At 37.9% G+C, this 21,308-nt stretch overlaps 1 protein-coding gene across 1 annotated transcript in view; it reads left to right on the top strand.

Moving 5' to 3' along the window:
* Positions 1-5,837: 5,837 nt before the first annotated feature.
* LOC122796782 (macrophage mannose receptor 1-like) overlaps positions 5,838-21,308 on the top strand; it is a 2,734,532-nt gene continuing 2,719,061 nt past the window's right edge. Inside the window, 2 exon segments of the mRNA XM_044065509.1 lie at positions 5,838-5,886; positions 14,691-15,095. Of these exon segments, the coding sequence (XP_043921444.1) occupies positions 5,838-5,886; positions 14,691-15,095 (454 nt within the window).

The raw sequence follows: 21,308 nt of genomic DNA, 5'->3' as shown, positions 1-21,308 counted from the left end.
CTGCCTGTCATCCAAAATGTATAGTGCAGCGTCTGCAATAACAGTACCATAGCAGTCATCTGCATCCTAACTAAAGTGGCTAAGCACTCCTGGAAGTTCTAGTACTTCCACAATCCTCTTTATCTATAGCTACAATATGTACTCACCCTGGCCATCTCCCATTTTTGGCATGGACAAGAACATTTTTGTCCAGTTCTATTGAGTCTTGAGCTAACATGCAGAACTTGGAACCACTATTAACTGTCACAGACAAGCAAACTTCATCCAGTCCCATATAGTCTTGTTGATACCTCAGCACTGTGCCCACCACTTAATATCATAGGAAAGTAAACTTCATCCAGTCCCATCCAATGCAGGAGGTCACCTACAGCATCAAGGCCCACTATTCAATGTCATTGGCTAACAGACTTTATCCAATCTCATTCAATCATAAGAAACTTCCAGTACCTATGCTCATTGCACAGACAAGTTAAAGAGATTTTATACCTATTTTACTGTGTAATCCCTCTTTCACAGAAAAAAATATATTTTCTCGGGTCTATATTAAATCATCGAATGCTTAGAAAAGTGAACAATGATTTATCAACCCCATGTAAGCAAAAGCTTACAAACTTGAACTTTTAGAACAGCGATTTTTTTCAAAGGGAAAAAAATTGCTGTTCCAAAAAAACAAAAAAACAAACAAAAAAAAAACACTTATAAAGTGGGGGGATTTGCTCCCCATACCCCCCAATGTGGGGGGCTATGCCCCCTGCACCCCCCCCGTACTTAAATATACAAACTCCGAGATTGCACAACAGTGATGAAAATGGCAAAGTAATGGATGCGGCCAAGCGATTTCTTTCCCAGGGAAAGAATTTGCTTATATGCCACTTCATCATTTTGCCTTTTCGTCTTTTTAAGTTCGACCAAGATGCATTCGAAAGAATACGTCTTTGGTCATCTAATAGCAACCCATTTTCTCATAATCAGGAACTCACTGCATTTGTTGTTGAATGCATATAATTTACCTAACCCTCAGATTTGTTATAATTTTTTATCGCAACAGTGTACTGCAAAGTAAACCTGTTGCACGTTGAGTACTATTGCAGTATTTTGTAGGACATCATAGAATCGTAATAGGAAGATAATATTTTCTGTATGATATATCAAGTGACAATGGCTCAGCAGATAGTGCATTCATCTACCCACACCAGGTCCTTGGATTAGCTTTCCATTACTGACACTATATAGTAGCAGTGTTGGAGAAGGATGCAGCCCCCCCCCACCACCCATTGTAGAGGGAAGTAGTAGTCTACAAAAATCACAAAAACTGACAGGTGAAAGAAGAGCCATAAAGACAATAGTCTGGACTATTGAGGATAAGAAAAAATATGTATTGTTATTATTATGCAATAAGCCCAGAATTTCCAAACAGAAGATAAACAAAAAGATTAAGAGAGAAATCACAGGAAAGAAAAATACATCCACAAGAAAAACTGTCAGAATCCTCAAATACAAATTTGTGTTCATTAATATAACTAATTTATAAAAACACTATCTAGACAAAGAAACTTTGGGCCATTTGGAAAAAGAATCACCTGAAGAAGTGCACAAATATATAGAAACAAAATCTAGAGACTTTTGAAAGGTATAAAAAAAGAAATATGGACATGGGGAAGAAAAAGAGATCTGATATGGTGCAATATTTATGCAAAGGAGAAAGCCAAATTAATCAATACAAAAAGGGCAGCACCAAAGATATTTGAAGAGAAATATAGTCAAAGACATCTGGATATGAAAAAAATTACAATACAAAAAAATAAGAAAACAGAGGAAAAGTAGAAAATAGGATTAGTAATGGAGAAGTTAAAGAAATAGAAACTGAGGTTAAGGATTACTTGCAAAGTGAAGGATTTAGTGTAGAAAATCTAACTCAAAAAACATCACAGCAGGATACAACAAGGCATCCCCAAATTAAGGTGAAACCAGTGGAGTGGGAAACAGTTGCCAAATGAAGATACTTTGAAGGCTTCCATAGGAAACTAGTACAAATGTTTAGATAGAGTTGCACAGCTAGGGGAGGAACAGGAATCTGTGGCAACTCTGAGAAAGCCAATATTGTGGGACGACAGGCACAGGATGAAACTGAAGAGAATGTGGCAAAGGAAGAAGCTGAAACAGAGAACAAAGAATATGCCTTCAGTTTAGAAGAAAATGATCTAAGAGAAGAGCTGCTTGATTTAATAGAGATGGACAGACATATTAAGATCAATGAAAGAAATAGACCACAGAAAGTCAATAAAACCCAAAAAGTTAGAAATTTGATAAAGCAAATGAACATAGTAATTAGGACTGTCCATAGAGATTCATGTGATATAATAGAAGTAAATAGGATATATTACTGTGCAGCTAAATCAACAAAAGATAAACCATTACCAAAAAACACAGAGTAGTAAGAGAAAGGACGGGGAGAAATGGAATGCCATCATGGAAGTATCGAATAGAGAAACCTATAAAGCACTGTTAAAAGTGTATAGAAAAGGGAACAGATCAACAAAAATTCTCAGAAAGATAGACGTCATAAATGCAATGTGCAGTATCAGAACAGATCAGGATCTATCTTGTCCTATTGCAAATAATAAACTAAAAAGATCAGCACAGCCAGAAAAACTTAAAAGATATGCAGATAAATTTAAAGGAAAAGTTCAAAATAAACAATTTATTGATGACCCAAAAAAGTTTTATACAGAATTGGGAAACAAGGCAAAAGAAATTGAAACACCAGCAAAAAAAGAAGAAATAGATACATTTTGAAGAAATATCTATGAAGACCCTGTGGAACAAAACACAAATGCTAAATGGATAGAAGTAAAAGAAAGAATAGGAAGTTCAAATGTACAGGATATGCAATGTGATGACCAGAGAGATTGAAACAAATTTAAGAAAAGCTCCTAATATGAAAACCCCAGACCCAGATGCAGTACCTAACTTCTGTTTAAAAGTATTAACATCTTTACATGAAGATTTAGCCATGAGTAAGATCTATTTATATGCACACACCAAACAGACACTAGCCTGGCTAAAAAGAAAAACAATACTCCTGTTTAAGAATGAACCTGCAAGCTATCCTAAAAACTATACACCAATAACTTGCCTTCCGAAGATGTATAAACTATAGACTGGAATTGATGCTGACAGAGTTTAAAGTCATTTAGAAGAAACCTCAAGCATGACAATAGAACAAAAGGGTAATAAAGCAAAGTCATATGTAGCAAAATATCATTTTATGTTAAATAAAGTCATAATGGAGAACTGTAAAAAGGGGAAGAATCTAAGTATGACATGGATAGACTACAAAAATAGCATTTGACAGTGTCCCATTCTCATGGATAAAAGAGTGTTTAAAAATGTATAAGGTACACCCTACCCTGATTGATTACATTACAGCAACCATGAAACAGTGGCAAACCACATTGCAGTTAAGCAGTGATAAAGAACAAACTATTATTCCAGGGATAAGGATTCAAAGGGGGATATTGCAGGGTGACTCTTTGTCAACACTGCTCTTTGTCTTGGCCTTAACCCATTAAGCTGTCTACTTAACAGAGTAGGCCACGGCTATAATTTGGCTCCCAGAAAACAACAAAGTGTAAAGACTTCTCATCTTCTTTTTGTAGATGATTTAAAACTGTATAGTTCACCAGATGAGGAACTGAAAGCACAACTGCAAGTGGCTAAAATGTTTTCAGATGACGTAAAAATGTCATTTGGTCTTGATAAATGTGCAAAAGCAAACTTTAAAGCAGGAAAACTGCAGCACCAAGAAAATATCAGCCTGGAACAGGAATGTGGTATAAAAGAACTTGACCATGAGAGAGTGTTTAAATATTTGGGAATTGATGATGGATCAACAATAAAACATGAACAAATGCGAATAAAACTTAGGAATATTTTAGAAGACTTAAATTAATACTAAAAACAGCACTGACATCTAGGAACAAAGTCCAAGCCATAAACCAATTTGCTCTTCTTCTTCTTCTTCTTCTAACTTACAGTTTTGGAGTGACTGATTGGCCCCCAAAAGGTGCTGGATAGTTTGGACAGCAAAACAAAAAGGATGTTTCAAGCTCATCAAATAATTTATAAAAATCAGTGTATACCAAGTGTATATATTCCCCATTCTGAAGGCGGTATGGGTCTCCTCGAAACTGATTACCTGTGTAGATTTGCAATAGTAGGACTGCATACATATCTGCTGACCTGAAAAGATCCAAATGTAGTGAAAGTATTAAAACATGAGGAGAATAAGTCTAATATGAATCCCCTGCTTAATTTAGCAGAAGCATATTAGTGTTAAGCAAGAATGGAAATCAAACCAGAAGTAGATAAAAATCAGATGGCAACTGAATGTGTCAAAAAAAAAAAACAAAAGAAAGAATATAAGTTTAAGGATCAGATGAGAAGGCAAGAAGTGTGGAAAATGCATCAGTATAGTTGCAAGTATATAAAACTCTTGGAACAATTTCATGTTGAAGAGGATTGAATGCAAGAATGGTTAAGGAGAGGTGAATTTAAACCAAAAGATGAAAGGTTAATATTGGCGGCCCAAGATAGTGGACTACATACACATTGGTTTAGAAAGCACATTGAACATGTGGGATAAACAGACAAATGTAGGTTTGGCAAAACAGAACTGGAAACAGTTGCATATCTTATTACTTTAATGGCAGAAGGACTGAATACTGAAAGGCATAATAATGAGGAAAGGTTGCTGCATTGGGGATTGTGCAAACATTATAATATTGCAGTAGCTGAAAAGCACTGGAAAAATGGTCCACAAAGCATCACAGAAAATGATGAAGTTTATATCACATGGGATCACCCATTACCAACAGTTCATAAAAAAGATGCAAGAAAACCAGATATAGTAGTCCATAAAATTAGCATTGATTATTGAAATCGCAACACAAAGTGACTACAGTGTCTTAAGTACAAAGAAACACAAAGTCATAAAATACCAGGATTTGAGGCAGAAATAAGGGCAATGTTGAAGATATACAGATAGTTTCAGTTGTAGTAATAAGAGCAATGGGTCTTATAAAAAAGAATTTACAATCATACTTAGATATGTTACCGATATATCTAACTCCATGCAAATTGCATAAGGAGTTATTACTGACCACATTGCGGGTGCTGCAAGGAGCACTTCTGGCCAACATCAAAGATTGAAACAACATAATGTCCTTCATCTACGTCATGTTCATATCTGATTTCTCTCTGATTTAATGTATTATATCATAACTAATTTAATTTATTATGTTATGATTTTATGATTTTATGTATTATGTATGGAGCTTTTCTCCCCGGGCCTCTGCTGAAAATGGACCTATGTCCAGTCGGACCTTCCTGGTAAACAAATGTAAAATAAATAAATAAATAAATACTAATTTCATGAACTTTAATCATACTTTGACTTAAGAATGGGGTCCATTCCTGTCATGGTATTAAAAACCCAAAACACTTGAAGCAATTAAAAAAATAGTATAAGAGTGCTGCTCTCCTTAGTGTGCTGTCATTTGGATCTATCAGTGTCATCAGCACAGGAATTTGGAGATCTTCTTCCTCCAAGTCTGAAAAAGAAATCTCTCTTATAGAATCAGTTTGTGGTAAATTAGTATTCTACATCATTCCACTCGCAGCCTTCCATCGCCTTTTGTTCTTCATCTTGGAAAATTTTGACCAAAGCAGCAGACCTCTGGCACCACCTAATGACCAAGAAGTGTAGGAGTGCTTTATTAACATTTACATTACTTTTATATCATATAAAATACTTTAAATCAATTATTTACGCACTCATGTTTGTTACATTCATACTTAAAATAATTTACAAGTTATCAACACAAAAGAACTTTAAGCAATTATATTTCTTTCATTGTTTTTCTTTTATATTTACCCCCCACCACTACCACCTCCAACCCCTTCTTCCATAACCATCTTCTTATTTCAGGTAATACATCACCCTCTTCCATTTTCTTGTTATATAACAAATTCTCACATCTTTTTATTCACAGTATGCATATTGTCAGAAAAAGTACTTTACCCATTTAAAAGTATCACATTTCTTTGCTTCATTATAAGTTAGATGTCCTTAAGTTGAAATCAACATGGCAACTCTATGGGTAGGCCCCATAGCATTCTTGTGGCATATTATAGAAAGGGACTACCAGGCCTTTCTTCCACATAGATACTGCTACTGCCCAAATGTGCCCCAACCATGTTTTGTACCCAGGTCTACCAGTTGGTAATCTTCCACCTCAACTTCTAAGCTATCAGTCTGGATACTTCATCATACTTTTCATATATCATATTTACATTTATACATTGAAATGCTTCCTTTCCATCTATATTAATTTCTAAGATTTTCCTCAAATTCTTCATTCTTTTTGTAATCCAAAAACAATACTTTGTTGTTTCTTCCTCACCACAGTCAAGACATTTTTTTACCTACAAAAAAAAAAAAATGATGTTACTTAAGTCAATAGTTTTTCAGGGCACCACTCTGACAGTGGAGGGAGAGTTGTTAACCCACTCTGTTTATTCTCTTACCTTACTCAAAATTCCCTCCCATCCATGGCATTTTCATATACATTTATAGTTGACTAACCTCCTCTTTCAGTTATTCCCACCAATCATAACCTACCAATCTCAACTTACAACGTCACCTCCTTATTATATTACCTGCTACTGCTTCTACTGTATTAACCCTTTCCTACCACCCATTGCTTTTACGCTCTACCAATATAATATCACTACTCCTGTATTCATTCCCTGCTCTTACACCTCCTCCAGTCTTGCCAACTAAATTAACCTCCACCTGCTGTCCCATACCCTTCTTTCTCATTATTTACTTTAAGACCTCTACATCCTCGCCTCTTACATAATCACTCTGTTTATATTTTAATACATTATTCCTAAACAAACTAAATAGTTTAGCCTCATTAAGAAAAAAAATAAAAAAAAAATTGTCCATGACTTTCCAAAATGTCCAAAAAACTGATAAAGGGTAGCTACAAAGCAAGAAACAATGATAGAAGCATAAAACAAACATCTGTCTCCAAACTTGACATAAAACTTTGTAAACAGGTTATAAAAATTATGCCATACGGACAAAAAACAATGTTATATTCAACTCAAAAAAAATATGATCTTCTATTACCTCTCTCCTACATCTCAGAAATAATTGAGACCCCAGTCCATCACCTGATATTCCTCACCTACAAACTGAAACCATCTTCAAAACTTATTTTATTGACATCATCTCTTCCATAACCTTAAATCATCACCATTACATTGCCCATCCTTTCAAGCATATTCCAATCACCCTCATACCAATTCCACTAAAACCTAAATCCATTATCCCCCATTAACACTATATACAAATCCCCTTTAAACTCTGCACAAATCAGCACCACCTTATGTATCAGTGTAAATCTGCCACTAAATGTCTTCCTAAATCCAGCCTCCATTTCTACCATAAAAATTGTTCTAAAATTAAACCCCGCACAACCTCTGCTGATAATCTCCTACACAAATTTTAAACTAGCCAAACAGCCTATCACCTTTTATGTGAGTATCCTACTCAACAGATCAATCACAGAATCATAAGTACACCTCCTCTGTAAAAAAAGGCATTTATCATCCCTCTCCATAAATGTGAGAATTCCACAGATGTTTCTAACTTTCAACCCATCGCTGCTCTCTCCCCACTTTCCAAAATCGTAGAGAAATGCATTCACAAACAACTTCTCCATCACATCATCTAAAATCACCTGTTAACTCCCACCCAGCATGGCCACCAGCCAGGCCATAACACGACCTCAGCTGTACTGGCTTTTCTGGATATAGTAAACAGAGGCAGAGATAAATCTCATCTAGGCTTTGCACTATTCATTGACCTTTCAAAGGCTTTTGATTCTGGTTCTCATCCTAAACTGTTGCAGTAACTCTCATCCATTAGCCTATCATTCACCACACTCAACTGGCATGATTAATTATCCAGCAGACAGCAACCTGCAAAGGGCCAAAATGCTCCTCCCCTTACCTACCAAACACTACCCATGTCCCACAAGACTCTTGAACCCCTCCTTTTATACCTTTATCAACAATCTCCACACTTCCTCCTGTTAAGCCTCTCTCATCCATTATTCTGGGGATGCACATTTATCTGCACATCCAATAAAATCAAGCATCTTCAACAAATTACCCAAAGAAGCCTTTAATTCTGACATGATGTGGCTTAATGATGCCCAACTCCTCCTCAACCCTGCCCCCAAAACTGTAACAGTAAGCAAGACTTAATCAGCTACTTGGACTGCATGAGTAACAATAACAACAGTGACAGAAATACAGTGAGGGTTACCAAATACAGAAGCAGTTATTTACAAATGATTATTAACTATGATTAAAAGCATTTGTTCTGCAATACATTTACATTAAAGGAATGTTCTGATTAAGCAATCATTAGCTATTCACTCTGTGCCTCAGACATATATGCAACCCAGATATGTGTTCTAACTTGGCTTGTATGTTGGATGCTTCTATAATGGGTTCACAATTTTGCAGACAGCCAAAATAAGTCATTTGCAGTTATATAGGATAACATTGACAGCACATCAGGCTGGGTTGTCTACTGACAGGCAAGTTACTGCTACAGCTTCAAGTGGTATACATATTGTGCCTGGGTTATCTGTGACTATTTAGATGAAAACCATAACAGGTACACAACTAAGGGTTACCTGTAAGATTACCATTGTTGTACTGTGTATAGTTATGCATAACATGCATGTGGCAGGTGATTTGTTTTTGAGTGGGGGTGGGGAGAATGGAATTGTAAGGGGAGGTGTTTGGCCTGTGCCATTTAGTAGAGAAGGGATGTACAGTGAAATGTTATGAGTACATATTAGCATGACTGAGACACAAGCTGGGTGGCACACTACAGATAATCAAATTTGACAAGCATTCCTTAGTGGCACACTCACACAGTGTAGTCTTCCTTCACACAGCATCATAACAGGCAAAGGCAAAGTTAAAGCATGAAAGAGCAAGTTAACCTACATGTAGAATGAAGTCTTGCTACTTAATCTCTGCATTCATGGCCATTGGCTGCTCAGCCATGACAATGCTGACTGGCCTTATTATGACCATGCTTGTCAGGATGCAATATTAAGTAGTACTAGCTATTAATGCTGTTGGAGGTTGAAAATCAGTGTCTTCTTATTTTGCACAGATAAGCAAACACAATGATATTAGTAATCAGCTGATCTCTCTTTCAGATATTGACTTGTCAGTCTCCATCCAGATGTTCTTATTTGATTTAACATGATAAGGAACTGAACACTGAGCAGAAATTTATATATGTTTCTTGTCCAAGATATCACTTTCATAATTTATTCATGTAGTTATATTTATATATTACATATCAGTCCATAAAAAGCACTCAGTAGAATGCTAAATGTTTTACACATTGACTACAGTAATAGATCTTGTTTAAAAACACTGTTTAATATTTAACAGCTGTTAGTTCATAAGAGGGTTTCGCTACTTCAGCAAAGTATACCATTATAGATCTTGTGTCTGTTAAGTAGTATTTATAATATATATATATATATATATATATATATATATATATATATATATGTGTATATGTATATTTTTTTTAACAACTGTCATTCTGGTTCAATGAAAGAATATACTGAGCAGGAATTTATTGTTCTGTTAGTACCCGTACTTTAAGCATAACACAAGTAGGGGGAAAATGTATAATCTGTTATATACTTTAGTTGCAGTAATATAATGTTACATCATCTTAAAGTCATTAATATGAATAACATATTATAACATTTTGATACCTTAAACTTGTTAAAGGTATTATATCAGAGTCCAAGCAAAAAGGCTCTAAATATGCAATGGTTAGTAACCACTTATTTGTATACCCACATATTGGGTTTGGAGAGGTTGGAATGTTTTGTTGCTATGATTCTCCTGGAACTTAGAATGAAAGAAAGTGTATGTAATATAGTTGTTATTGTTGTTCTTATTGCTCTTTCAGCTAGTGGATATTTGTGGGTAAGCACGGGGGGTGGTCTGAAAGGGAAGGATGGCACCTGTACAATGTTAGTTTCTGTCCCTCATTCAATAGGACAAGATAAATTAAAAGCTTATATATGTCCCCTTCAATTAAAAATGTTAGATAGTATTTATCTCACATTATTTACCTGATGATTTCTATTGACTTGTGGAACATTAACGGCTTACAAAACAATAAAAAGAAGAATCTAATAATGCACTTGATTTACAAATCTAAGGCTCAGATAAGCTTCATCCAAGAAATTCATATGAGGAAAGAACAGTGAGAGAAAGATATAAAAAGAAAGTGGTTGAGTCAAATTGTAGCTGTAGGAGATAATACAGCCTCTGGGGGTGTGGCAATAATAATCAAAAAAATCTTTCAATGGCACCATATTAACTGCTAACTATGATCCTAATGGTAGATGGTGCTACTTTACATGTGAAAGCCCTATGTTTATAAAACCCTTTTTAGTGTTGAATGTATATGTTCTGTGCATGTATCAGCTAGCATATATGTATATATATATATATATATATATATATATATATATATATATATATATATATATATATATAGATGATATACAATCTCCTTGAGAAATTTCCTATCTATACATTGTTGGAGGGGACTGGAATTTGTTAATTAACCCAGATTTAGACAGAACAAATACAGAAAACAAACAATCTGCACTTTTTACTGCATTAATGGCTGAAGCAATAGATGATTTCGGCCTAGCTGACCCTTTTGAAAACTACAGAAATGGCACTCCAATCAGGAAATGCACTTATTTCTCTCCATATCACAAGTCTTGGTCTAGGATAGATGTATTTTTAATCTCTGAGACTTTATTTAATAATGTAGTTACTTATTACAGTGACCCTAGAACCATTTTGGACCATGCAAAAATAAATATCACTATAAAAGAGGCTAAATCTACTCAGAGGTCCCAACTCTCAGCAAGCTGGACCTTAAACCCTAACCTATTAAAAGAAAAAGAAGTCTTATAAGAGTTTAGTGATATCCTTACCCAAACTAACAACAACTTTGAGGATGTGGGGATACCATATGATATCCTATGGGAAGCAACAAAAGTTACTATCAGGGGAGTGTTAATCCAAAAAGCGTCTATAATCAAAAAATTAAGGAAGGAAAAAGTCTCAAATTTAGAAGCTAAGCTAAAAAGTATTGAGTTAGAGCTACAAATAAAGCATTCCCCAGAGCTAGAAAGCCAAATGATTTCTCTTCAAGGACACATCATGATATTCAGTCACAACAATACTCTTTCATTGAACTCAAACTTCTCCACAAATACATAGAATGGGCTCAAGCCCCATCCAAGGTGCTGGAAAAAATCATAAATCTTAAAAATTCTCCATCTAAAATAAAACAAATATTATATGATAATAACATTTTAAATACGGACATGGACATTATTCTGTTTCAAGAAATTTACCAAAAACTATATGGTCCTCAGGCCCAACCTAGTAAAATACTAGTTGAGCGACTCATGGAAGAGCTTCATTTCCCTGTATTAACTCAATCACAAGTAAATATTCTCAAAGTTCCAATAACTGTGGAGGAAATTATAGTAGCTATAGACAAGTTGAAACCAGGTAAATTACCAGGACCAGATGGTTACGTAGTGGAATTTTATAAGACCTTTAAGCAGCTAATAGCACCAATTTTTCTGAAAATGTGCAAATACATTATTAAGTTTGGTATCTCAGACCTATATATTAATAATTCTAAAACTATCCTCACAAAAAAACCTAATTCTGATGCATTAAACCCAGACAACTACAGACCTATAGCTCTTATAAATATGGGTATCAAAATCTTTTCTACAATATTAGCTTACAAAATAAAAAAAAATCTTACCATATATTATTTCATCTGAGCAATTAAGCTTTATGAAGAATAGACATGTCTGGGATAACACATTTACTGTTGACTCAATAATTAGTCTAAAAGAAAAAGATGGGTGCCCCAGCTATGCATTATCAGTAGACGCTTCCAAAGCATTTGATCGAGTGAACATTGACTTCCTTTTCAAGATTATGAAATATTTCAATATTCGTGGAGAATACATAGACATGGTAAAGGCCTTATACAGTAGAGCAATGACAATGCTTTACATAAATAAAAAGCAATCAAACCCTATCCAAATTATTAATGGACAAGACAAGGTTGCCCGCTCTCGACATACTTGTTCAATATTTATATGGAAACTCTTCTTAAAATAAGCCAAAAAAAACTATCATCATTGCATGCAGATTTCTAAAGTCTAAATAAAATATACAGTGTTTGCTGACAATCTTAACATTTATTTCAAATTCCCAAATACTGATTAAAATAAGATTCTTAATTCCATTGAAAAGTTCTCTCAAATTTCTAACTATGCCATCAACTCATCTAAGTCAGTTATTTTTCCTTTGAACCCCTTGGGTCATAAGGAATCTTACTTTCCTGAAACCAAAATCAAAGTCAAATACTCTATCAAATATTTGGGCTTTATGTTCACCCATCTCCTTGCTGACCTAACTAAAAATAATCTGCACAGAACTTGGTCTAGTATCACAGTAGACATAAAAAGATGGTTAAATCTTAATTTATCTCCTCTAGCTAAGGCAACAATTATAAAAATGAACATACTCCCTAAGCTACTGTTCCATTTCAACACTATCAATCAATTCATACCAAACAGCTTTTTTACCAAGTTAGAAGTACTCCTAGACAAGTTTTTTTTGGCATCCTAAAAGTACCAGAATAAGTTATTCTAGACTTATATTACCTAAAGATAAAGGAGGTACTGGGCTACCTGACTTTCAGACATATTATGACATTATAAATGCTAGCCAAATCACACAGATTGTAAATCATGATCCACTTAACAATGAATGGTGCCCTCTTTGGATTAAATTATATTACCAACATCTAATTTCTTCAAACTTAAATCCTAAGGCCACACCTTTTTTAAATACTAAGACTCTAAGATCTTTTAAAATCCATCCCATAATCATAAGGAATATCTTTTTATTCCAGAAGCTCAAATCCTCTCTTAATCTTAGGGATGCCCTTGTACTTGGACAACCAATCCATCTTAACCCTAATATCAGACTGAATACCACTATGTTAAATCTAGTACAGTACCCACTAATTAAAGATTGCACTTTATGGGACTTCTATCAAATTAAAAACCTCCCGATATAAAATATTAGGCAAAGATTAGAGGTAGGTAAGAGTTATAACATTATAATTAAACATATATTATACTTAATCAACATAACTACTGCTAGTGTTAAAACAGGCGATCTTGGTATGCAGTTATACCAACAAATTATAAACTCTTTCCTTTTAAGACCAAAAATGCTATCTAATACCTATAGATTAATAACAAAAATTAAACATCAGGACTCGCTCCTATTCTCAAGATATTGGGAGGAAAAGAATGACAAGATTACTCCTGATCAAAAATCTGATGCTATTAAACCTACCATGACATTAATCCCTTTCATAAAATTTATCTTCACCCAAATTATGATTAACAATAATGCCTACCACATACCCTTTTTCCTCAACAAAATCAATTTGACACACTCTCCTTTTTGTCCCTCATGCCCAAACAAGGTAGCGGACACCTTACATATGTTCTGGAGTTGCAAACATTTATATAAATTGCTGTGTTCACTTAGATCTAAATTGGAAAAAAGGGCTATACCAAAACTACCCTCTCATGGGAAATTGCTCTTCTACATATATTTCCCTTAAATTGCACATGTGCAAATAAGCATATCATAATAATATTATGTACCATGATGAAAGCATATATAGCCCAAAACTGGCTTGACAGCACTAAAACCACATGGGATGAATATAAAAGAATAGCTACGAAATATGTATTGGCTAGCAAGTTAATGTCTAACAATAAAAAAAAAATTCTACTATCAGAAGTATTGGAAAAAGCTCCTTGATGTCCTAATGTAGACATTAATGCAAGCTTGGAATAAAGGAGAAATGTAATATACTTTTAGCAAAGGGGGTCTATAAATGAACAAACTGTTTGATTAACATCCATTTTTCTCAGAATTGTGAATACAGGTATTTAAGCCTCGTTTGTATCAACAGAGGTGACATCAAGTGTTTATACTTTGTACAAGATACGGTTAGATAACTGGCTAGTTGTAGCTTTTTACAATGTAAGGTCAAATATAGGTGATTTAAGACCAAGATGTGTCAGTGGTATCTTTGCTCAAATATCAGATAGTGTTGATATGTAATTCTTGATTTTAGACAACTTTTTGTGGTTTCCTAGTATTTTACTTGTTTTGTATAACTTCTGATGTATATTGAATGCCTAAGATATGTTATATTGTTTTGTTCCTTGCACTGTTACTTCATGTATTTTGTCATTATTATTTTGTTTCTCTCTGCTTTTTTTTTAAATGTGGTAAAGTGAATAATAAAAATTTTATTTGAAAAAAAATTGTTACACTGTCACAGATTAAAGACAAACAGCAAAGATGCACAATTGTCTCATGTAGCAATCACTTTTGTTGACAGGATTTGTATTTTTGTGTTGCAGACACTGGAATCTTTTTAATATTTCACGAGGAAAATAAGAAATGTTTATCTGGAACAGAATCTAATGATATTGAAGCTGGCCCATGTGAGCCACAAAATGCAAACCAACAATTTAGATGGATCTCAGAGGAGCGAATATTCAATGTTGCATACAAGCAGTGCCTTGGAGCGCTCAATAACACAAACTGGGTTCCAATTGAACTCCAGCCTTGTGATGCAAAAAATGAACTTCAGAAATGGGAATGCAGGAATGACACTTTGTTTGCACTCAAAGGAACTGACCTCTATTTGAACTATGAAAACAAGAATGAGAAAAATGCAATGCTTTATAATAAGTCCGGATCATGGAGCAGATGGAAAGTGTTTAATTCCCAGGATGATTTATGTTCACGTGGATATGAAGGTAAAGTCCCAGAATCTGTCCTATACATTGTCTGTGTATGTGTGAGTCTGGTAAATTTTTGATATGGTTTTATTGGGATATGGCTATGTTCTGTGAATAGTTAAACATTATTTATGTACTTATTTATTTTAAGACAATTCAGATGTTGACACATAAACATTTCTACTAATTCAGCACATGCAGAATGATACAATAACATTCTATTATATTACAAACTTCTGGAATGTTCATATGCAGTGTTATTGAGAATGTAGTTTCAGCCATTAGTCACAAGTTTCACTCAGCACATCGAGGAAGGAAAAGTATTCATTGAGCCTCTTTGTCTATCTAGTAACATAGACTGCCTGTTTCAGGTTGGCTAACTTTGCTAGGGACACTAAAGTAACTTTATGAGCACCATGTCTGACTTCAGACTTCTGGCCCTGTAGTTAAAAAAGAATTTATTTCTAACCATAATGTTCCATCTGTGTTGTTCATCTTTTTTCATTCATCACTGATGGGTTCAGTTCCGAGCCCACGGAACCGAGTTGGCCTATTACCAGGCGCGCGCCAGCCAAAAAAACTCTCGAGCTAAGTCTCTACCCAGAATGCCCTTCTCCCTCTTATCTCAGATCGAGTTTGCTAAGAAAGGAAGTAAAGCAAGGCTACTTCTATGCAAGTGCCCTAGTGCACCAGTTAGACCCAAATCATCCCCCAGGAGCCTTTGGAGGAAGAAGGGGGGTAGGAAGTGATAAATGAAAGAAGATGAACAACACAGATGGAACAATATGGTAAGACATAACTTTTTTATCTGATGTTGTTAATCTTCTTTCCATTCATCACTGATGGGACAAAATCTCAACCTACCTTGAGGTCCATGGGTGGCCCTTATGGAAGAACATTCCTGAGTACCATTGAGCCGAAGGCAGCTCTCTCCCTGGAGACCAAGTCCAATTTGTAATGACTGATAAAGGTATGAGGCTTAGCCCAAGTTGCTGCTGCGCAGATGTCAAACATGGATGCCCTGGAATGGAATGCTATAGAAGTTGCCATAGATCTAGTGGAGTGGGCTTTAACTTATGGCATGGATTCATTATGGAGGGAATAAGTGACACATATGCAGTCCTTTAGCCATTTTGTTAATGTAACCTTGGAAACAGCCTCTCCTATTTTGGGCCCCAAGAAGGAGATGAAAAGCTGTTCAGATTTACGGATAGGTTTGGTCCTGTCTAGGTAAAACCTTAATTGTCTATGTACATCTAAGATGTGAAGGCAATTCTCTCCTCTGTTGGCAAAATTCAGAAAGAACACTGGTAGATCAATAAACTGGTTAATAGAGAATTCAGAAACCACTTCGGGAAGAAAGGATGGGTTCATTCGAAGTGATACTCTGTCTTTATGAAAGACCAGGTAGGGCCTCTTGATACACAATGCCAGCAGCTCCAAAACTCTTCTGGCAGAGGTAATGGCTACCAGGAACAAAGATTTCCAAGACAAAAACTTTAGGTCACACTTAGCCGCAGACTCAAAGGGCTTTTGAGTCAAAGACTTGAGGACTAAAGTGGGGTTCCATGGTACTACGGGCTGTCTGAGAGGAGGCCTGAGATGAGAAGTCCCTTTGAGGAAAGCCTTGCAAAGGCATAATGAAATAAGAGGGGTACCAGATATACAATTGTGAAAGTTGGAAATTGCCGCTAGATGTACATGAACTGTAGAGGCATAATCAAAAAACTTAGCCAAGTATTGAAGCACTGCAGTTACTGGAGTTGAATACGGGTCTAGCGTGTTCTCCTTGGACCAGATGGAGAACCTTTTCTATTTATCCTGATATAGTCTTCTGGTGGATGGTTTTTGAGAGACCAGAATGATGTCTCGAACAGGTGAGGAGAGGTTAGACTGCCTGGTGACTAGCAGAAGTAGATAAACCAAGCTGTCAGCTTGAGAGTGGACAGGTTCAGGTGACTCAGCTCTTGTTGGTGAGTGATCAGGTCTGGTAGAGGGTCCAGAATCCACAGCAGGAATACTAGGTGAGGCCAAAGAAAGGGGAAACAAACTTGTCAAGGCCAGAATGCAGCTATGAGAATCATCTTGCATCTCAACCAAACAGCTTTCTTTAGAAATTGTGGGATCAGAGGAATGGGAGGATAGGCATAGAGAAGTCTTGTGGGCCAATTGGGGATCAGAGCATACCTTGGTGACTCCCCCTGTGGGGGAAGTAAGGCAAAGTAGCTGCTGCACTTGGTGCTTGATAGGGAGGCAAAAAGATCACAGCAAGTCTGACCCCAGTGGCTGAAGATTACAGACACCGCCTCAGGGTTGAGGGACCACTCGTGGGGCATGAGGATGCATCTGCTCAGTTTGTCTGAAGTCACATTGGAGCTCCCTGAAATATGTGTTGCTATCAGAAAGTGGTTGGAAGCAATTGCCCACTGCCAGATTCTCATGGCTTCTCGACAAAGGGGGTAGGACTTGGTTCCTCCTTGCTTGTTGATGTACCATAGCACTGACATATTGTCTGATTGAATTGCAATTGTCCCGAAAGGGAGAGCCACATGGAATGCCTGCAATGCTAACAGCAAGGCCTCAGTTCTAGGACATTGATATGTGGGTAGGCCTCTGAGGTGGACCATGTACCTTGGACAGTCTTTCCCTGAAAATGGCCCCCCACCCGATCAGGGAAGCATCCCTGGTCACAATGGCTGTGAGCTAGGAGGGTTGAAAAGGTCGGTTCCAAAAATCTTTGTCTGGCCTCATCCACCAAAGCAGGTCCTGCTTGCAAGAGTTGGTTATTTGAATCTTGTAATCCAGGGGACTGGGAACCATTAACACAGAAGGAGCCATTGCAGAATTCACATATGTAGCTTTGCTAGAGGCACTATTGGAATTGATGCAGCCATAGAACCCAGAGCTTGGAGAACTTGTCTTGCAGGGACTGATGTTTGAGAAAGAATCACTCAGAATTGAAGCCTCAATTGGTAGAGTCTGTGAAGAGGTAGTGATTCCAGACAGGACTGAGTATTGAACACTGCTCCAATGAACTCGATTTGTTGTATAGGGATAAAATTAGATTTCTCCCAATGTATTGTTATTCCCAACAATTTTGCCAGAGAGAGAGTATGTTGCAGGGAAGTTACCAGAAGATGCTTGGTGGGGGCGGTAAGGAGCCAGTCATCTGGATATGGAAACACCTAGAATCCTTTTTGTCTCAAGTGAGCTGTTACCACTGCCATGCATTTTGTGAACACTCTGGGGGCTGTAGAGAGTACGAATGATAGGGCACAGAATTGGTAATGACTGGCTCCTAGCCAGAAGCAAAACAGGCTCCTGGAGCATTTGTCCATCTTGATGTGGTAATATGCATCCTGGAGATCTACAGAGCACATTCAATCACCTTCTCTTAAAAAAGGAAGGATGGACTGAACAGTGACCATCTGGAATTTGGTTTGGGTGTCAGACTTTTTTAAGCTGCTGAGATCCAAAATAGGTCTCCAGTCCCCTGTCTTTTTTGGCACCAAAAAGAATCTTGAGTAAAATCCAGATCCATGCTGGTCTGGTGGGACTGGTTGGATGTCTCTTTTTTGAGACAGCTTTATAATCTCTGAAGCTGCTGCTTCTCTTTGACAGGGTGGCACATCGGGAATTTTTCTTGGAAAATTTGGTTGACAAGAAAGGAGAATGGTGTAACCTCTAGTGATAATATTCTGCACCCAACGATCGGTGGTGATAAAGTGCCAGGCAGCTTGGTGCAGAGAGAAACAACCCCCAACTGTTTACAGAGGTAAGCAATCCGGCCGCCCCACAGGAGTGCTGATATGGTTGTCCAGAGAAAGAGTCCCTGGAGCCTTGGTTGCAAGGACCCCCACTGCCTCTATAGGGGTGTCTTCCAGAATTGTTACCCCCCCCTCTGCCACTGGGAGTATCATCACCACGTGTGGCATGGAAAGGACCCTGAGATTTCTTTTGCCACATTTTCCCATTCCTCTGATTCCTTGAGAAGGTACATTGAGGGTTGGAAAATCATAGGCCTATGGCAGACAGGGTTTTTCCATTTTGCTCGCACTTGGCTTGTGTGTCCTTCACTTTGGAGCCAAAGAGGGATGAAGCTTTGATGGGAGCATTCAGAAAAGAAGACTTGAATGGATCCACGAACTCAAAGATGCACTTCTAGACATGACATCTCATAACAATGCCTGAGCCTGCTGCTCTAGCCGCCCCTTCAGTCACATGTGAGAGCAACCTCATGGACAAGTTGGATATTGATTCCAAGCTTGCTAGCTGTGAGACCACTTTATCCCTGACCTCATCAGACAACTGTCCTGTGAGTGTCCCAGAGAGTTTGGAGATCAAGTCCCTCTGGAGCCTCATAAAATGTGCCAAATAATTCAGAGATCATATAGCAAAGGTCCCTGATGCAAATTCATGCTTCCCAAGTCTGACCACTGCCCGGGACTCCCTGTTGGGTGGGTGAACAGTGGGACTTTCCTCAGCCAAGTCCTTTTTCATGGCCACCACCATAGCATCAACTGGTAAACCTTTGGACCAGTGCGGACTCTCAGCAGGAGGGGACAGAATTTTGTCTGGTCTCTGGAGGATCACCTCAATGATATCAGGGTTCTTCAACGGGTGCTGCATGATGAGCTGGATGAGATTGTTGGCAGGCGGGGGTAACCAAAAAGGTAGAAGGCCAGGCATGAAAAGCCTGCAGGAACACAGACTCCTCAGATGAAGGGTTGGAGGGCTTCCAGTCACCTCTCTGTTTTAACATTTCCAGGATGTCTCCAAAGGAGACATCATCAGGAGGTGACTGAAGAGACCCTTCACCATCATCATAATCCATGTCTTCCATTAAGGTCTCCTCAGGCGAGTCCACGTGCTTCCTCTTGCACATATTCTTTCAAGGGGGCTTCTCAGTGGGGTTCTCTGAGGAAGACTCAGAAGAGTGGGTATCCTGAATAGGGGTGTCCTGTGGCTTCTTTGCCCAGTGTACCAGGGGTGGTCTGTGACAGCTGCAACTCAGGGGGCAGAAACTGGGATTCTGACATCATAGGGGTGCTAACAAAAGCAAAAGCCCTTTTTATTGCTCAGAAGGCAGGCCCGCCCGAAGATGGATGGGAGCCCGGAACGGCAAAAGACAACCTTGGGATCGGGGTCACACCCCAGTCTGATGGACCCACCCCCATTAGTGGAGCCTCAAGCAAGATCAGTGCGGATGCAGCCATCGATGCCAAGGAGGGAACTGAGGAGAAAGTCGGCACTGTACCCCGGGCCGACACGCACGTCCCCCAGTCCACAGATTGAGGAAGGACTGGTTCGGTGGGAAGCAAAGACCAAATGGACAAACTCGGAGCTGGAGTGAGGTGCACCATAGGCACCGAGGTGGTGGGTTCCAAGATGGATGTCAGAACAGAAGGCTTCAGAACCGAGATGGTCAAAGGAGGAGTGTAAGATGGAGTCTGTGGATAAGGCAAATCAAGTCCAGCAGGTAGATGGGTTTTAGAAAGTGATGGAATCCCCCTGGCTACCAGCAGCTGGTCCACAAGATACACCACGTTGTGTTCTGAAAGGCTCCTGGTGCGTCTAGTAGATACTCCAGATGGGGAATCAGGACATTTGAGAAATGGTCTATATGCTTGGCCCAGAAACGGGTCTACTGAGGGAGAGTATTGGGTCCATGGTGCAATGTCTGCTGGCACTAAAGTCTCTAGTTTTGAGACTGGAAGCAAAGGGTCAGATCCAGTGAGTTTGGTACAATGCTCAGTGCCGAAGTGGCATTCGGAGCCAAAATGGTCGGTTCCAAAATAGAAACCGAAGTCGAAGGTGTGCCCTGAGCCGAAGTAGCTGCATGTACCAAAGTCGAAATAGGCATAGTAAGATCTGTGATTAGTGCTGGAGACAGGGTCTGTGCCAATAAAGGCATCGGTATCGAAGGTTTTGAGATGGTCAGAGCTGAGGAAGGCAGAGCCAAAGAGGCAGATTTATGCTCCAACGATAACTTGTGGACCTTAGATTTCCCAGGTTTGTTCAGATCACCCAATGGTAAAGAAGGAACAGAATGGGATCTCTTTTTGTCCTTAGAAGGAGAGGTTGAGACCTCCATCGCAGAAATGGCCTCTGAGAAGGGAAACATGAGTAAACCTTTCAGAATGAGTTTATTTTTGCACTCATTAAGAGTGCATTGGCTAAAACTTTGATGAATATCACTTGGAGGCTGCACCAAAAGGTGGGCCACTCTCA

The sequence above is a fragment of the Protopterus annectens genome, chromosome 3.part0, assembly GCF_019279795.1.
Source record: "Protopterus annectens isolate FY-2018-M chromosome 3.part0, PAN1.0, whole genome shotgun sequence".
Lineage (NCBI taxonomy): Eukaryota > Metazoa > Chordata > Ceratodontiformes > Protopteridae > Protopterus > Protopterus annectens.
Note: the sequence above shows the minus strand (reverse complement) of the source record. Positions and strands in the feature narration are given on the sequence as shown.